General features: G+C 36.6%; 1 protein-coding gene across 3 annotated transcripts in view; it reads left to right on the top strand.

Moving 5' to 3' along the window:
- Positions 1-19,764, top strand: part of SLC25A16 (solute carrier family 25 member 16) — a 44,275-nt gene that overhangs the window by 11,237 nt on the left and 13,274 nt on the right. For 2 of the 3 annotated variants that reach the window (XM_081267025.1, XM_081267027.1), the window contains exons 3-6: positions 11,652-11,785; positions 13,611-13,674; positions 15,360-15,481; positions 15,705-15,771. In XM_081267025.1, coding sequence (XP_081123151.1) covers positions 11,652-11,785; positions 13,611-13,674; positions 15,360-15,481; positions 15,705-15,771 — 387 coding nt within the window. Of the gene's footprint in view, positions 1-29; positions 71-11,651; positions 11,786-13,610; positions 13,675-15,359; positions 15,482-15,704; positions 15,772-19,764 lie in introns of all 3 variants that reach the window. The other variant, XM_081267026.1, reaches the window with a different exon arrangement.

Raw genomic sequence — 19,764 nt, 5'->3', positions numbered from 1 at the left:
ATAGTGGTTATATGTATTTATCATTTTAGGGTACTGATATTTTCCAAGCCAAAATCTTGGAATCATGGAAGTAAGTACAATTTTTATTGGGATCAATGAGTTACATACTTCACAGATACACATAATAACTCGGCCTGATTTTTTAATTCAATGAGTGGAGATACAATTTTTAATAAATACAAAACTGAAATAATAACTTCTTTAAATACTTAAATAGGCCAGGATTAGGGGGGCTAGTGGTGCACACCTGTAATCCCAGCTACTCAGAAGATCTGAGGCTGGAGGATCACAAGTTCAAGGCAGTTTAGAGAGACCCTGTCTCAAAATAAAATAAAAAAGACTGAGGATGTAACTTAGTGGTAGAGCACTTTCCTAGCATGTGTAAAGCCCCGGATTTAATCCCCAGGACTATAGGGAGAAAACAATGAAACAAGCCTTCTAGAAATATTAGAATTTCTAGAACTTTTCCAATATTACAAGTAGAATTTATTGTAATTAGTTTCAGATAAACTTGATTTCTTAAGAAAATATCAAGACTTTAGATATTCCTCACAAATGTAAAATTCAGTCTTCTTTTTTTTTGGCGGGGGGGGGGGGGCGTGCAGGGAATACCAGGGATGAACTTGGGCACTAAGCCACTGAGCCACATCCCCAGCCCTATTTTGTATTTTATTTAGAGATAGGATTTCACTGAGTTGCTAAGTACCTGCCTTTTGCTGAGGCTGGTTTTGAAGGATCCTCTTGCCTCAATCTGTTACTGGGGATTACAGGCATGGGTCACCGTGTGCTCTTTTAAAATTTTGTGACAGTTTCCCTAAACTGCCCAGGCTGGCTTTATACTTTTTTTTTTTTTTATTTTATTTTCGTGGTACTAAGGATTGAACCCAGGGCACTGAACTACATTTTCTGTCCTTTTTGTTTTGTTTTGAAACAGGGTCTGGCTAAATTGCCCAAGCTGGCTTTATATTTATGATTCTCTTGCCTCAGTCTCCTGAGATGCTGGAATAACAGACATATACTACCATACTTAGCCCAATATGTATAATTTTTATTTTTATGTATTAGTTTTAAAAATGAAAAAGAAAGATGATAATGGAACTGAAAAATTTCTGTCACCTGGTGAGTGACATGGAAACATCATAAGTACGATACATTACTCAAGTGTTTATGGTAATGCTGCTGTAACTGCCTATTGTAGAAAATCATAACATCTACAATTATGTACAGTGCATTAAAATTTGATTGTTATAATAAATGATCAAATTATTGGTTTTTGAAAAGCACTGTTATTGTTATTATTTGCAGTGCTAGGGATTGAACCCAATTGAGCTCTGATACTGAGCTACATCCTCATCCGCAGTCCCTGATATATATATAATTTTTTTTTTTGGTATTGGGAAATCTAGGGGTGCTTTACCATTGAACTATATTCCCAGCCTTATTTATTTATTTATTAATTACTATTATTTATTATTATTATTATTTGTGGTGCTGGGGATTGAAGTTAGGGGCCTGTGCATGTGAGGCAAGCATTCGACCAACTGAACTGAACTATATCCCAACCCTTTTTATTTATTATTTTTTTTTGGTACTGAGGATTGAACCCATGGGTGATGAGCCACATTTTCAGCCATTTTTATTTTTTATTTTGAGACAGGGTCTTACTAAGTTGCTTAGGGTCTCAGTGATTTGTTGAGGCTAGCCTTGAACTTGAGATCCTATTGACTCAGTCCTCAAATTGCTGGGATTACAGGCCTGTGCCACCATGCCCTGTCCTTTTTATTATTATTCCTATTGTAAAAATATTTTTTAGTAATTATTTGTATGTGGTACTGAGGATTAAACCCAGTGCCTCACACATGCTAGGCAAGTGCTCCGCCACTGAGCCTCAACCCTAGTCCCTATTTTTTAATTTTGAGATAAGTCTCACTCAGTTGCTTACGGCCTTGCCAAATTGCTGAGGCCCAGTCCCTGATTTTAAATATTGATACAGGGTTAGCCTTCAATTTGATTTTCTCCTGCCTCAGCCTTCTGAGTAACTAAGATAACAGGTGTGTACATCATGTCTGATTTCAAAAAAAAGCATTATTTATATATTTTTAAAAAAATTCTAGGGCTGGGGATGTGGCTCAAGCGGTAGCACGCTCGCCTGGCATGCGTGCGGCCCGGGTTCAATCCTCAGCACCACATACCAACAAGGATGTTGTGTCCGCCGAGAACTAAAAAATAAATATTAAAAATTCTCTCTCTGTCTCTCTCTCTCCTCTCTCACTCTCTCTTTAGAAAAAAAAAATTCTAAATAATCCAGAATGTTTCAGAATAGGGAACTGGCAAAATAAGTTTTGGTTTATTCATGTTATAGACTGTTTTGCCCTCAGAAAAAATTTATTAAAGCCAGGTGTGGTGTTGCACACGTGTAATACCAGTGGCTGTGAGGCTGAGGCAGGAGAATGGCGAATTCAAAGCTAGCCTCATCACCTTAGAGAGACCCTGTCTCAAAATAAAAAATAAAAAGGGCTGGAGATGTGGCTCAGTGGTTAAGTGACCCTGGGTTTAATATCTAATTAAAAAAAATTATGAAAGAATACTAGCTGGGTACATTGGTACATGCCTATAATCCAAGTTATTTGGAAACTCAGACAGGGCTTCCCAAATCATGAAATTGAGACCAGCTTGGACAATATAAAGTAATACTCCATCTCAAGTATGGCGCTGTAGCTCAGTGGCAGAGCACTTGCCTGGTATGTGTGAGGCACTGGGTTCGATCCTTAGCACCATAAGAAAATAAACAAATAAAATAAAGCCATACTCTCTATCTACAACTACAAAAAAAAATTTAGTACCTTTATTTTATTTATATATGGTGCTGAGGTTCAAACCCAGGGCCTCACACATACTAGGCGAGTACTCTGTCACTGAACTACAACCCTGGCAGTGTTCCATATATAAAGATGTTTTATAAGATAAATAAGAATCAATAATTTTCCAATTAGATTTTTTTTTTCAACTGGGGATTGAATCCCGGTTCAGTTTACTATTGAGCTATATCCTCAGCCATTATCTATTATTATTTTGTTTAGAGACAGGGTCTCACTAAATTGCTAATGCCTCAAAAAGTTGCTGAGGTTGGCCTTAAATTTACAGTCCTCCTCCTCAACATTTTTTTTTTTTTTTTTTGGTGGTGCTGGGGCTTGACCCCAGGGCCTTGTGCATACCAACTGAGCTATCTCCCCAGTCCCCCTCCCTCATTCTGGAATGACAAATGTACACCACTGCACCCAGATCCAATTAGATTTTTTTTTCCCATTAGATTTTTTTTTTTTTGAGAGAGAGAGAGAGAGAGAGAGAGAGAGAGAGAAATCCAATTAGATTTTTTTTCCCATTAGATTCTTTTTTGAGAGAGAGAATTTTTTAATATTTATTTTTTAGTTTTCGGTGGACACACATCTTTATTTTATTTTTATGTAGTGCTGAGGATTGAACCCAGCGCCCTGCGCATGCCAGGCAAGCGCGCGACCGCTTGAGCCACATCCCCAGCCCTCCCATTAGATTTTTTAAAATGAAATTCTCCTCAGCCGTTTACGATGGTGTGCATCTATAATCCCAGTGGCTCGGGAGGCTGAGGCAGGAGGATCTTGAGTTCAAAGCAGGCCTCAGAAATTTAGTAAGGCACTTAGCAACTCAGTGAGACCCTGTCTCTAAATAAAATACAAAATAGGACTGGGAGTGTGGCTCAGTGGTTGAACACCCCTGGGTTCAATCCTCAGTACCAAAACAAAAAAAATGAGGTGAGTATGTAGCTTCATGGTAGAGGACCCTTGAGTTCAATCCCCAGTACTGGAAAAAATATTGCAACTCTTTTTGAGTGTGTGTGTGGTGCTGGGGATTGAACCCAGGACTTTGTGCATGTGAGGCAAGCACTCTACCAACTCAGCTATATCCCCAGCCCTAGTAATGAATTCTATATCTTCACATTACGTACCTGTCATGTGTAGAGAAAAACAGACCTTTCAATTTATTGAGAGATTATATAAAACCTGGAAAGAAGGAATCAATCTTCTTTTGTTGTCTAAATTGAAAGCAAAACTAGATGAGTACCAGTATCTCCTGGTGTTCTACCATGTACCATCCTTTCAGTGTCCAAACAGAAATGTTTTATTCCTTTAACCTTCTCCCCATGCTGGTGTGTGTTGGTTTGTTTTCAGATTTGTAATCATATGTAATCATAGATTACATATTCACATTAGATTTCATGCTCTACAGAGATGCATACTATGGGTTACAGTATACCCTATAAGGTTTGCAAAGTATGAAGTGGAATTCCTGGAATGTAACTGTGAACTATTGATATAGTATTTGGGGTGCTGTGTATTTTTAAATATACAAGCCCAAACAAAAAAAAAAAAATTGTAGGTTTTTGTTTTTGTACTAGGATTTGAACCCAGGGGTACTCTACTACTATGCTATATCACCAACCCTTTTTTTTAAAAAAAATTTTTTTAGTTGTTAATGGACATTTATTTTATTTATATGTGGTGCTGAGAATTGAACCCAGGGCCTCTCACATGCTAGGCAAGTGCTCTGTTACTGAGCCACAACCCCAGCCCATCACCAACCCTTTTTATGTATTTATTTTTATTTTGAAACCCGGTCTTGCTAAATTGCCCTGGTTGGTCTTGGATTTAAATTTGTAATCCTCCTACCTTAATCTCCCAAGTAGCTAAAATTATAGGTATGTGATTAAGTGCCTAGCAGTTAATTTCATTTCTAAAAATAGTTTTAGGGCTGGATGCAGTGCCCTGCCTCTAAACCCAGCTACTCAGAAGGCTAAGGCAAGAGAATCTGAAGTTCCAGGACAGCCTGGGCAACTCAGTGAGACCCTGTCTCAAGCTAAAAATAAAGAGTTGGGCCAGGTGGTTCGCACCTATATTCCCAGCAACTTGGGAGGCTGAGGCAAGAGGACAAGTTCAAGGACAGTATCAGCAATTGAGTGAGGCCCTAAGAAATTTAGCAAGAATATATTTCAAAAAAGAATTTTGACAGGTGCCATGGTCCTCGCCTATAGTTGCAGTGGCTGGGAAGGCTGAGGAAGGAAAATTGCAAGTTCAAAGCCAGACTCAGAAACTTAGCAAGGCCCTAAGCAACTTAGTGATACCCTGTCTCAAAATAAAAAATAAAAAGGCTGGGGAAGTGACTCAGTGGTAAAACTCCCCTGAGTTAAATCCCAGTGCTAAATAAATAAAAAGGGCTGGGGATGTAGCTCACTGGTAAAGTACCCCTGAGTTCAATCTTCACTACCAGAATAAATAGATAAACAAACAAACAAACAAACAAACAAATGTTCTGAGGATGTAGCTCAGTGGTAGAGTGCCACCACTTTCAATCCCTAGTATGTATAAATAAATAAGTAAATAAAGATTTTGAGCATTTTATTCTAGCCCCTTTAGATTTATAAGATAGTTATTCGAAATTTTCTTTTGAAAATATTTACCCTTTTTAATTGTTGCATATAATTGTACATATTTATGAGGTACCATGCTTTTTTAAAAAAATATTTATTTTTATTTATAGTTGGACGTAATACCTTTATTTTGTTTATTAATTTTTATGTGGTGCTGAGAATCGAACCCAGGACCTCACAGGGCCTCACATGTGGTAGGCGAGGGCTCTACTGCAGAGCCAGAACCCCAGCTCCTGGGGTACCATGCTTTTAAATTTTATTTATTAATTTAATTAATTAATTAATTAATTAATTTTTTAAAGAGAGAGTGAGAGAGAGAGAGAGAGAGAGAGAGAGAGAGAGAGAGAGAATTTTTAATATTTATTTTTTAGTTCTCGGCGGACACAACATCTTTGTTGGTATGTGGTGCTGAGGATCGAACCCGGGCCGCACGCATGCCAGGCGAGCGTGCTACCGCTTGAGCCACATCCCCAGCCCGAGAAGGATTTATTTATTTATTTTTTTAAATGTATTTTTTAGTTGTAGTTGGACACAATACTTTTATTTTATTTATTTTTATGTGGTGCTGAGGATCGAACCCAAGTTCTAGGACATGCTAGGCGAGCATTCTACCCGTGAGCCACAACCCCAGCCCCTCCCTCCCCCTTTTAAAATTCTCATTATTTTTATATCTATTTATCTATCTATCTACCTACGTAGTTATTTATTTATTTGTGTGTGTGTGGGGATGGGGTGGGGATTGAACCAAGGCCTTGTGCATGCTAGGCAAGCACTCTACCAACTGAGCTATATCCCCAGCCTCGGAGAAGGCTTTCAATAATGAATAAGCTTTTTTATTTTTATTTTTTGTGGTACTGGCAATTGAACTCAGGAGTACTCTACCTCTGAGCTACATCACCATCCCTTTTTTAATTTTAATATTTGAGATAGGGTCTTGCTATACTGCCCAGGGCACCCTCATGAGTTACTGGGATGACAGGTGTGGCCATTGCACATGGCATAGAAATTTGATATATACATAAGGAACTTTGCATGCTGCTGAGAATGCACATTTTTTTTCAAACACTGTTTATAACACTTGCAAAAATAAGTCCAGTGTTATAAAGAAATAGTTTATTTTCCAAAGTAAAAGTAGGACAGCCTAGTGTTGTGCATCTGTAATCCCAGTGACTCAAGGGGCTAAAGCAAGAGGATTGCAAGTTCTAGGTCAGCCTCAGCAATTTAGTGAAACCCTGTCTCAAAAAATAAAAAGGGCTGGGCATGTAGTTCAGTGGTAGAGTGCCCTGGGTTCGATCTCCAATATTAAAAAAAAAAAAAAAAATGATAGCCTATAGGTTGATATATTTAACAGGTATTAATTTGGAAAGGTTCAACATCCACTTTTTTTTTTTGGGCGGGAGGCGGGTACTGGGGATTGAACTCAGGAACACTCAACTACTGAGCCACATCCCCAGCTCTATTTTGTATTTAGAGAAGGGGTCTCATTGAGTTGCACCTTGCTGTTGCCAAGGCTGGCTTTGAATTTGTAATATTCCTGCCTCAGCCTCCCAAATTGCTGGGATTACAGGCATGTGCCATCACGCCTGGCTGTGCTTTCTTTCTTTTTTCTTTTTTTATACTTTATTTATTTAAAATATTTTTTTAGTTGTTGATAGATCTTTATTTTATTTATTTATATGTGGTACTAAGGATGGAACCCAGTGCCTCACACATGCCAGGCAGGCACCTACAACTGAGCCACAACCCAGCCCTGGCTGTGCTTTCTTGTATCCTATCCTCTTCATCTTCTTCCCCTGGTCTTTTGTTTACTAGATTTCTATTTTTGAAACTATTATATTACTTCGTTTTTAATAATGGTTTCTCTTAAAATGTTTTTAACAAAATATATGTGACAATCAACAAGTTTTAAAGAATAATGTAATAAGTATATGCAGAACTGCCACAGAGTTTTAGAAAGATATTATCAGTTATTTTTGAAACTTCCTCTTTATTTCTGTACCTTATAAACTTTTCTGTCACTTACACATCTCCAGTATTAAAGAAATAAAAAATGATAGCCTATAGGTTGATATATTTAACAAGTATTAATTTGGAAAGGTTAAATTGTTCTAAATTTAACTTACTTTAAATTGTTGCACTTTTGAATCAAATTAAACAAGGGTTAGCTGGATTTGGTGGTATATGCATGTAATCTCAGAGACTCAGGAGACTGAGGCAGGAGGATCATAAGTTTGAGGTCAGCATTGGCAAGGTGAGTCTCAAAAAAATAAAAAATAGGAAGGACTGTCATGCATGGGGCGCTGGGTTCGATCCTCGGCACCACATAAAATAAAATAAAGATGTTATGTCCGCCGAAAAATGAAAAATAAATATTAAAAAATTCTCTCCCTTCTCTCTCTCTCTCTCTTTAAAAAAATGCTTTTGGGGTATATCATTTCTTAGATGTTGAGTACCTACTGTTTTAATTAATAGGAAGGCCTCTTCTAATCTAAAATTAGAAAGGAGCCTAGTTTTGACTTTTATATATATGTTTTTTCATTTTGGGGCTGGGATTGTAGCTCAGTGATAGAGTGCTTGCCTAGCTTGAATGAGGCCCTGGTTTTGATCCTTAACACAACATAAAAACAAATAAATAAAATAAAGTTTAGATTCTTAAAATAATAGGCACAAGCTTTGAGGAGGAAGGCACACCATGTACAATAGTGTCGAAACCCAATCATCGGGGCTGGGGATGTGGCTCAAGCGGTAGCGCGCTCGCCTGGCATTCGTGCGGCCCAGGTTGGATCCTCAGCACCACATACCAACAAAGATGTGTCCACCGAGAACTAAAAAATAAATATTAAAAAAAAAATTCTCTCACTCTCTCTTTAAAAAAAATAAAAACCAATCATCGTGCTGGGGTTGTGGCTCCATGGTGGAGCGCTTGCCTCGACCACATATAGATAGATGAATAAAATAAAGGTCCATCAACAAATAAAAAAAAAACCCCAAAAGTAAAAAAAAAACCCAATTATTTCCACAGAGGATTTTATTTTCATTTTTGATGATTTTTTTTTTTTTTTTTTTTGTATAGGATATTGAACCCAGGGGCTCTAAACCACTGAGCCACATCCACAGCCCCTTTTTGTATTTTATTTAGAGAGGCCTCTGTGAGTTGCTTAGGGATTAACTAAGTTGCTGAGGCTGGCACTGAACTCACAATCCTCCTTCCTCAGCCCTCTAAACTGCTGAAATTACTTACCTGTGCCACTGCACCCATCTTGATTAAACTTTTTTTTCTTTTTTGAGAAAAAGATAAAAGAAAGTTTATTTCTTTGCTAGTAAAGAAGAAACAGGGTATTTCTGTCCTAAAGTCTGTGATTCTGCCCATCAGCAGGAACAGGGGGCTACATTCCACATATTCTTTGTCTGGAATTATAACTGGCTTGTTAATTTGGGAGAGTGTCATCTCTGAGATCTTCTGGTACCATCCCCAAAGTCTGGATTACTTTGTTCCTATGGTGGGTAGTGTTTGATGAAACTTTTTCTTTTTCTTTCTTTTTTTTTATAGATGTCTTTATTTTACTTTATGTGGTGCTGAGGATCCAACCCAGTGCCTCACGTATGCGCTCTACCACCGAGCTAAACCCCAGCCCTTGATGAAACTTTTGATTGAAAAATTTGGAAGGGGATCTGAACTTCTTCTTCTTTTTTTTTTTTTTTTTTTTGGTACCAGGGATTGAACTCAAGGGTGTTTAACCACTGAATCATATTCTCTCTCTTTTTTTGGGGTAGTTATAGATGGACGGGTGCCTTTATTTTATTTGTTTATTTTTACGTGGTGCTGAGAATCAAACCCAGGGCCTCACGCATGCTAGGCAAGTACTCTACCACTGAGCTACAGCTACAGCCCCCTGAATCATATTCTCAGTCCTGCCTTCTTCTTCTTCTTCTTCTTCTTTTTTTTTTTTTTTTTTTGTGGTGCTAGGGATTGAACCCAGGGCCTTGTACATGCATGACAAGCACTCTACCAACTGAGCTATATCCTCAGCACACCTCCCCCCACCCCACACACTTTTTTTTTTTTAATATTTATTTTTTAATTCTCGGCGGACACAACATCTTTGTTGGTATGTGGTGCTGAGGATCGAACCCGGGCTGCACGCATGCCAGGCGAGTGCGCTACCGCTTGAGCCACATCCCCAGCCTCCCCCCCCCACACACACACTTTTTAAACAGGTTCCCATTAAGTTGCTTGAGGGCCTTGCTAAACTGCCAAGGCTGGCTTTGAATTTATGATCCTCCTGCCTCAGTCTCCAGAGTTGCTAGGATTATAGGTGTGCACCACCATGCCTAGCAGAAGTCTGACTTTTGTTTATTAATATTTCTTTTTTTGTTTGTTTTTTCTTTTCTTAGTTGTCAAATGGACTTTATTTATTTAAATATTATTTGGACACAATACCCTTATTGCATTCATTTATTTTTATGTGGTGCTGAGGATCAAACACAGGGCCCTGTGCATGCTAGGCAAGCACTCTACCACTGAGCCACAATCCCAGCCCCGACTTTATTTATATGCGGTGCTGAGAAGCAAACTCAGTGCCTCACACATGCTAGGCAAGTGCCCTACCACTGCCACAACCCTAGCCCTGTTTATCAGTATTTCTAATTAAAATATCCTAATATTGAAAAGTTGCCCCCACATTTAAATAATTTTAATAGGTTGGCTTTTTGTTTTCTTTTTTTTTTTTTTTTTGTACTGCTGGAGATCAAGACAAGCACTATACAGCTGAGCTATATGGTGCCCCAGTCCTTGTTTTTGTGTGTATGTGCTGGAATTTAAACCCAGTGCCTCACACATGCTAAACACACATTCTGCCACTGAACTATAATCCCAGTCCCAGTAAATCATCTTTTTATTTGCTTGTTCTATTTAGTAGTTTCCTCACATAAACAAAGTTTCATCAAACACACATACATCTGGGTCAGTCTGAGAAAGAGTCCTTTATCTTTTTATATGGAGTCAGTCATCTTCAGTGCAATTTCTGAATTCTTAAATATTTCCATTGCCTTATATATATATATATATATATATATATATATATATATATATATATATATATTTGTTTTGTTTTATTTGGGTAGTTGTAGAGGGACAGAATGACTTTCTTTGTTTATTTTTTTTTTATGTGGTGCTAGGGATTGAACCTAGTGTGTTACACGTGCTAGGCAAGTGCTCTGCCACTGAGCGACAGCCCCAGCCCTCCATTGTTAATCTTTTATAGATTTTGTAATTCAATTTAATTTTCTTTCTTTTTTTATATATTTTTTAGTTGTCAATGGACCTTTATTTTATTTATTTTTATGTGTTGCTGGGAATCGAACCCAGTGCCTCACACATGCTAGGCAAACACTCTACCACTGAGCCCCAGCCCCAGCCCCTCAATTTAATTTTCTTTTTCTTTTTAAATTTTTTTAATATTTATTTTTTTGTTGTAGTTGGACACAGTTCCTTTATTTCATTGTTTATTTTTTTATGTGGTGCTGAGGATCGAACCCAGGGTCTTGCATGTGTGAGGTGAGCGCTCTACTGCTGAGCCACACTCTAGCCCCTCAATTTAATTTTCAATAATTTAGTATAATTTTTAGCTGTTCTTGCTATAGTAGGCTTTATATTTTATATGTTATATGCTTATTTTTAAGAATGTTATAGAAGTTTATTTAGAAAAAAATGTAACATCTAAATAGATCAATAGCCACTACAAATATTTCTTTTTTTAAAAAAATTTTGTTTTAATTAGTTATACATGACAGTAGAATGCACTTATATATATCATATATATCATACATAGATGAGATATAATTTCTCATTTTTCTGAGTATACATATTATAGAATCACATTGGTCATACAGTCACATACATACATAAAGTAATAATGTCTGTTTCATTCTACTGTCTTTTTTATTCCCACATCCCCTGCCTTCCCCTCCTTTCACTTCCCCCTACCTGATCTAAGATATATGCTTATTTTTATAATTAAGATTTTAAGTAAATGTATCTGTTATATAGAAATTGCCATTTGTATAATTCTTAGCAAAATTATTTTATGAATGATGGATTAGTTATCTCTATCAATGATTGTCATGAAAACAAATTTAGATAATTTTCTATTTTAATTGTATTTTTATTCTGAAATCTTTCTAAAAATAGGAGTATTTTCTGCATTGCGGGCCGTTCCCCAAAAGGAAGGATACCTTGGATTGTATAAAGGAAATGGTGCAATGATGATTCGAATCTTTCCCTATGGTGCAATCCAGTTTATGGCTTTTGAGCATTATAAAACGGTAGTTGAATTTTCCTTTCTCTTTAGTGTCATTGAATATTATACTTACTTGACCAGACATTTACTTTGAATTTTGTTTTATTTATTTATTAATTTATTTTGTAGTGCTGGAGATAGAACTCAGTACTTTGATAGAACTCACATGCTAGTACTTTGAACTATATATTTTTTTATTTTTACTTGTAGATGGACATAATAACTTCATTTTTATGTGGTGTTGAAGATTGAACCTAGTACTTCACACATGCTAAGCAAGTGCTCTACCACTGAGCTTCACCTCTAGCCCATGAACTTTAATTTACTTTCAATAAATGAATAAAGTAATATCTTTATAAGGAATGAGATTTGATAATGTTTAATTTGTAAATATAACTTGGTTTTAGAATTACCTATTCCATAGTTGTTAGTCATTTATGAATATATTATTTTTTTTGCATTACAATTCTTAATATATATTCTTTTTTAAAAAATATTCTTTTTAGTTGTAGATGGACACAATATCTTTATTTACTTATTTTTATGTGATACTGAGGATTGAACCCAGTGCCTCACATGTGTGAGGCACGTGCTATAGCCCCAGCCCATGAATATATTCCTTTTTTTTTTTTTTAGATATTTGAAATACAACTTTATTCTGATTCTAAACAAAAAGGAATGGGGAATATATTCTTTATGAAGAAAAGTCAAAAAGATAAAAATAAACTGCGCATAGTTGTACACACCTGTACTCCCAGCTATTTGGGAGGCTGAGGTAGGAAGATCACAAATTTGAGGCCAGCCTGGGCAAATTAGCAATGCCTTGTCTCAAAATAAAAAATAATAATAAAAAAAGGACTGGGGGATGTAGCTCAGTGGCAAAGCATTTTACTTAATTTCTTACTTAATTTCCAGTAAGATAGATAGATAGGTAGGTAGGTAGGTAGGTAGGTAGGTAGGTAGATAGATAGGTGGATGGATATCGGGTAGAGATGTAGCTCACTGGTTGAGTGTCTCTGAGTTCAATCCAATACAGCAAAAGTAATAAGAAAGGCTGAACATGGTGGCACATGCTTATAATCCCAGCGGCTTGAGAGGCTGAGCCAGAGGGATCAGCACATTCAAAGACAGTCTCAGCTACTTAGTGAGGCCCTAATCAATTTAGTGAGACCCTGCCTCAAAATAAAAAATGTAAAGGGCTGGGGATGTGGCTCAGTGGTTAAGTGCCCTTTGGTTCAATCCCAAGTACCATTTAAAAAAAAAAAAAGTTTGTCTCCTCAAATATTATCTTAACATTAAAAAGGGTTAAATTGATTACATTTCAAATGGTATTTATCTTTTTTCTCCCTTGCTGGGGATGGAACCTGAGCCTCTGCATGCTAGGCAAATACTCTACCACTGAGCTAATTACTTTACCATAAGTTTTGTGTTGCTAACTCTATTCCTGAGATACATCCCTAGCCCTCTTATCTAAGAAGGAAAAGTGATAGCAATGAGAAAAATGTTTCAAGGTGGTTAGTCAGAACCGATGCCATGACTGTACCAAAGCCTCATTGTCTGTGGTGGCTTATTTGCCTTCTTTTTTTTTTTTTTTTTAAACTCTCATTTTGAGGTGCTAGGGATTGAACCCAGGGCCCTGTGCACATTTGTCAAGCAACACGCCACTCTACCATTGAGTTCATCCCTAGCCCCTATAGTGGCTTTTTAATCCTACTACCCTCATTCACACTTTCAGTTTATTGTTGTTAATATATAGTATTGTAATTGTAAATTAGATAATCTTCATTATTAAATGGCGAAATGGACATCATGTAAAAAATATAATTTAATTCAGTATTTTTGTTTTCTAGTTAATTACCACAAAGCTGGGAGTTTCTGGTCATGTGCACAGATTAATGGCTGGATCCATGGCAGGTAAGAGGAGTAGGTCTATTTTATTTCTGAGAAGTTAATTTTTTTTCTTGTTGGTACTGTACTGGGGATTGAACTGAGATGCATTTTACTACTCAGCCACATCCCTAGCCCTTTTAAAAATGTTTTTTATGGAGACAAGATTTCCCTAAGTTGTTTAGGGTCTTGCTAAGTTGCTGAGGTTGGCTTTGAACTTGTGATCCTCCTGCCTCAGCCTCCCAAGCTGCTGGGATTACAGCTGTTGGCCATTGTGCTGAGGAAGATATTGCTAATGTTTATTTCCCAGTTTTATGTTTGTCTTTTGACCTTGTGATTTGGTTTTACTTTTAATTTTTTTTTTTTTTTTTTTTTTTGGTGCTGAGGATTGAACCCAGGACTTCACTCATGCTATGTAAGTGCTCTACCACTGACCTACACCCAACCCTTGTGATTATGTATTTATTTCTATTTCTCTTGAATTTTTAAAATTTTTTTTTAGTTGTCAATGGACCTTTATTATTTATTAATATGTGGTGCTGAGAATCAAACCCAGTGCCTCACTATGCTAGGCAAATGCTCTACTACTGAGCCACATCTCCAGCCCCAATTTTTTTTATTCTTTGTGATCTTTTTGGTCGTTTTTCTTTTTTAGTACCAGGTATTGAACTTGCAGGCACTCAACCACTGAGCCACATCCCCAACCCTATTTTGTATTTTATTTAGAGACAGGGTCTCACTGAGTTGCTTAGCACCTCGCCATTGCTGAGGTTGTCTTTGAACTCTCGATCCTCCTGTCTCAGCCTCCCAAGCCACTGGAATTACAGGTGTGCACCACCATGCCAGCTTCAATATAATTTTAAGAAAAGAATTCTTTGTGTTCCATTAAGTAAACAATTTCTCCATTTTATGTTTTGGGAAAATAAGTAAAAAATCAAAATCACATGTCTTGCTTAGTGTCAGAGGTATATAGCATATCCTTTCTGATATCTTAACTATACATAGAGAAGCAGTAGAATAAATTGTTTTTATAAACTGTTATAATAAAAGCCAGTCTATTTTGTATATAGGTGGTACACACCTGTAGTTCCAGCTTCTTGGGAGGCTGAGATGGGAGGAGTGATCAGGCTCAGTAATTGGAGGCTACCTTGGGCAAGCAAGCAAGATGTTGTCTCTTAAAAAATAAACAACCTGGAGTTCTAGCTCAGTGGTAGAATGCTTGCCTACCACATGTGAGGCACTGAGTTTGATCTTAAAGACCACATAAAAATAAATAAAATAAAGGTATTGTTCCATCTACAACTAAAAAAATAAAATAAACAACCCCTTATGAGCAGGGAATATTGCTCAGTGGTAGAGAACTTACTAAGCATGTGTGAGACTCTGGATCCAATCCCCAAAACTCCAAAAAAGCTGCCTCATGATCTACTTATACTATACCATTTGGTACTAAGAATACTAGTGCAAATGGGAAGAACTTTAAAAGAATTTAACAGACTGACCCTTCCTACGTGTTTTTTTCCAGCTGATTATAATTCCATCATTAATGTCACTTTTGATTTCATTGGGTTTTCATCATTACTCTGGTATTGAGAACACTACTATTGATAGGAGAGATCCGTACACATACATACACATAAATATATACATATACACATCCATGTTTGTGTCATAATTTTTTTTCTATATTTAAGTTTTAATTTTCTTTCCAGGTATGACAGCAGTTATCTGTACTTACCCTCTTGACATGGTTAGAGTACGCCTAGCATTCCAGGTGAAAGGGGAACACACCTATACAGGAATCATTCATGCATTCAAAACAATTTATGCAAAGGTATTTCATATTTACCTTCCACATATTTAACATGTCCTTTTATATTTAGGAAATGATTTTGAATTATATATAACTGATATTAATAATAATAATTATGAAAGCCTATTCTTGTATTTCAGTGTGGGTCCCAGAATAATTTTTCCAGTTTGTGTATGTTTTTATTCTTTGAATTTTATCATAATAAACACAATGTAATATCACTTCTAATTTTCTTCACAAAAAGGAAGGTGGTTTCCTTGGATTTTACAGAGGACTGATGCCCACTATATTAGGAATGGCTCCATATGCAGGTATGTTTCAAATTAGGCAGGATCCTACTTTGTGTGTTTAAATTGTTACCAGTTTTTTTCATAAGTGGTAACATGAATGATGCTACCTACAAAGACTTTTTACTTGCTAAATGATGAAGATAAAATTATGGTCCATATATGGTCTTACAAAGATGACTATTCATGTAGAATGAGTAGATGTTCACTTTTAACATGATTTTCATGGGACTGGGATTGTGGCTCAGTTGTAGAGCACTCGCCTAGCATGCGCGGGGCCCTGGGTTTGATCCTCAGTACCACATAAAAAATAAATAAATGGAATAAAGGTATTGTGTCCAACTACAACTAAAAAAATAAATATTAAAACAACAACAACAACAACAACAAAAAACAACATGATTTTCTTAACATCTGTGTCAGGTATAGTCTTGTTAATCCACACTATTTTAGATGATTGTTAAGGATACAGTTTTATGAGTATGTTTATTAAAAGAAAGAATTGAAAAATATTTTTCCCTTATGATAAATAATGATGATGTATTATGGGAAATTTAGAAAATATAGAAAAGTAGAAAGGAGAGATATGATATCTGTAGTTCTCAAATTTTGTTGTTACCTTGTTTATATTCCTGTTTTTAATCTAATTTTAAATTTTGAGATAATTATAGATTTAAATAAAGTTGTAAGAATCAATAAGGAGAGATCTTGCATACTCTACCCAGTTTCCCCCAATGGGAATGCCTTAAAAAACTAGTACACTATCATAACTAGAATATTTACATACTGTAACGATACAAAATAGGTACATCATCACAAAGATCTTGCTGACTTTTATAGCCATACCCCTCCTGTCCTTTCCCTAAGTCCTGAGGTAATAAACTTTCAATAATTTTATATAAATGGTATCATTTAGTATATGACTTTTGGTTATTGATTTTTCACTCATAAGTTCCTGTAGATTCATCCAAGTTGTTTGTATCAATAGTTTGTTCATGATTATTATTCCATGGTATGGAAGTATCAATACTTTGTGTTTCATGGAATTATATTTTAATTTTTTTTTTTTAAAGAGAGAGTGAGAGAGGAGAGAGAGAATTTTTAATATTTATTTATTTTTTTAGTTCTCGGCGGACACAACATCTTTGTTGGTATGTGGTGCTGAGGATCGAACCCGGGCCGCACGCATGCCAGGCGAGCGCGCTACCGCTTGAGCCACATCCCCAGCCCTGGAATTATATTTTAAAGATATATTCATATTATGGATAAATGTTCATTTATTTATCCAGTCATCTATATATTCTAGTTCAAGATTGTTTTCTGGACTATATAACTAAGAGTAGAATTTTTGGGTTGTAAGTAATGTGTTTCTTCACTTCTTGTAGATAAGATCAAATTGATTGAAAATAGTTGCTATCCATTTATATTTCCACCAGCAATGGTTAAAAATTCCCATTAGTAGTCAGGTATGGTGCCACATGCCTGTAATTCCAGCTATTTGGGAAGCTGAGGCAGGAGGGTTGTATATTTAAGGCCAGCCTGATCAATTTTGCAAGACTTTGTCTCAAAATAAAATAAAAAAGGGCTCAGGGTACACCCAGTCAATGGTAGAGTGCTTGTCTAGCATGTCCCAGACTCTGGGTTCAATTCTTGTACTTAAAAGAAAAAAAAAATCCTATTGGTATTAACTGATTTCGAAATCTTCTGTGAGTTTTTTTTTTTTTTTTTTTTTTTTTTGTGGGGTACCAGGGTTTGAACTCAGCGGCACTCAGCCGCTAAGCCATATCCCCAGCCCTATTTTGTATTATTATTTTTTTAATATTTATTTTTTAGCTTATTTAATTTATTTACTTATACGGGATGCTGAGGATTAAACCCAGGGTCTTTCATGTGCTAGGCAAGCGTTCCACTGCTGAGCCACAACCCCAACCCCTATTTTTTATTTTATTTAGAGACAGGGTCTCACTGAGTTGCTTAGCATCTCTCTGTTCCTGAGGCTGGCTGTCTCAGCCTCCTGGGCTGCTGGGATTACAGGCATGTCCCCTCGTGCCTAGCTCTTTTGTGATTTTTGTAGGGAACAAAAAGTAATTTATGAAATTTTATTTTGTGTCTCCCAGATTACTGATGAGATTGAACAATTTTTATGTATTATCAATCGCATTTCCTTTTTTGTGAAGTACCTATTTATACATGTGTTTGGCCTACTTTTCTTATTGATTTGTCTCAATTCTCCCTACTCCGTGTCCCCCGCCTTCCGCCCCTTTTGGTATTGGGGATTGAACACAGGGCCTAACACATGCTAGGCAAGCATTCTCCCACTAAGCTTCATCCCCAGCCCTTTTTCAATTTATTTTGAGACACCGTCTTGCTAAACTGATAAAACAGGCCTTGAACTTGTGATTTTCCTGCCTCAGTCTCCCAGTAGCTGGGATTACAGGTGTGCCACCACCATACATGGCTTGTATTAATTCTTTTTGTAATTTTTATTTATATATATTGAAAATATTATCTTGCTGTTTGTGGCTTGGATTTTTTATTTATTTATTTAGGCAATATTGGAATTTGAATCCAGGGTGCTGTAACACTGAACTTCTTGTTCAGTCTTGCCCTTCCTTTCCCCAACCACTCCCCTCCCCATTTCTTTTTTCTTCTTCTTCTTCTTTTTTTTTTTTTACAGAGAGAGACAGAGAGAGAATTTTTTTTAATATTTATTTTTTAGGCGGACACAACATCTTTGTTTGTATGTGGTGCTGAGGATCGAACCCAGGCCGCATGCATGCCAGGCGAGTGCACTACCGCTTGAGCCACATCCCCAGCCCCTCTTTTTTCTTTAAAAAAATTTTTTTTGGGTACCAGAGATTGAGCCACACCCCCAGTCCTTTATTTTATTTATTTATTTTTTTGTGGTGCTGCGGATTGAACCCAGGGCCTTGTCCATGCAAGGTAAGCACTCTACCAACTGAGTTATATCCCCAGCCCACTTTATTTTATTTAAAATTTTTTATCTTGGGACAGGGACTCACTAAATTGTGCCACCATGTAAAGCTGCCTCCTATTTTTTTGAGACACAGTCTCTCTAAGTTGCCCAGACTGAACTCAAACTTGAGATCCTTCTGCCTCAGCCTTCTGAGTAGCTATGATTACAGACATGTGCCACTGTGCCCTATTATTTATAGTGTCTTTAATTATTTACTTTTTTGCATAACTAGTTATTAAACTCAGGACCTCGTGAGTGGTAGGCAAGTGCTGTACCACTGAGCTGCACCCCCAACCCTATAATGTCATTTTTCTTTTTTTTGGGGGGGTACCAGGGATTGAACTCAGGGGCACTCAACCACTGAGCCACATCCCAGCTGTATTTTGTATTTTATTAAGACAGGGTCTCACTGAGTTGTTTAACACCTCGCTTTTGCTGAGGCTGGTTTTGAACTCACAATCCTCCTGCCTCAGCCTCCTCGGCTGCTGGGATTACAGGTGTGTGCCACCACACCTGGCTCTATAGTATCATTAAAAATTTTTTAAATTTAATTTATTTAGTACCAGGGATTGAACCCAGTATTGCTTAACCACTGAACTACAACCCCTGCTCTTTTTGTGTGTTTTTATTTTGAGATAGGGTCTTACTTAATTCTTAGGGTCTCGATAATTTGCTGAGGCTGGTCCTGAATTTGCCATCTTCCTGCCTCTGCCTCCCAAGTCACCACCATACCTGACCCTATAGTTTGATGAAGGGAATTCTATGTTTTTTTAAACTTAATGTGTCCTTTTTTTTTTTTTTTTAGTTGTAGGTGAACACAATATCATTATTATTTATTTACTTATTTTTATGAGGTGCTGAGGATCGAACCCACAACCCACTGCCTCACACATGCTAGGCATTCTAGCACTGAGCACCAACCTCAACCCTCTATGGGTTTTTTTTTTTTTTATAACATCTGTATTGAGTTACAATTCACATGCCATAAAATTTACTTATTTAAATGTATATTTTTATTGATTTTGAGTATATTTACAGAG

This window comes from Spermophilus citellus (genome assembly GCF_964194105.1).
Source record: "Spermophilus citellus genome assembly, chromosome: 15".
In the NCBI taxonomy this organism is placed as follows: domain Eukaryota; kingdom Metazoa; phylum Chordata; class Mammalia; order Rodentia; family Sciuridae; genus Spermophilus; species Spermophilus citellus.
The sequence above is the reverse complement of the archived record's forward strand: the minus strand, read 5'-3'. Positions and strand labels throughout refer to the sequence as shown.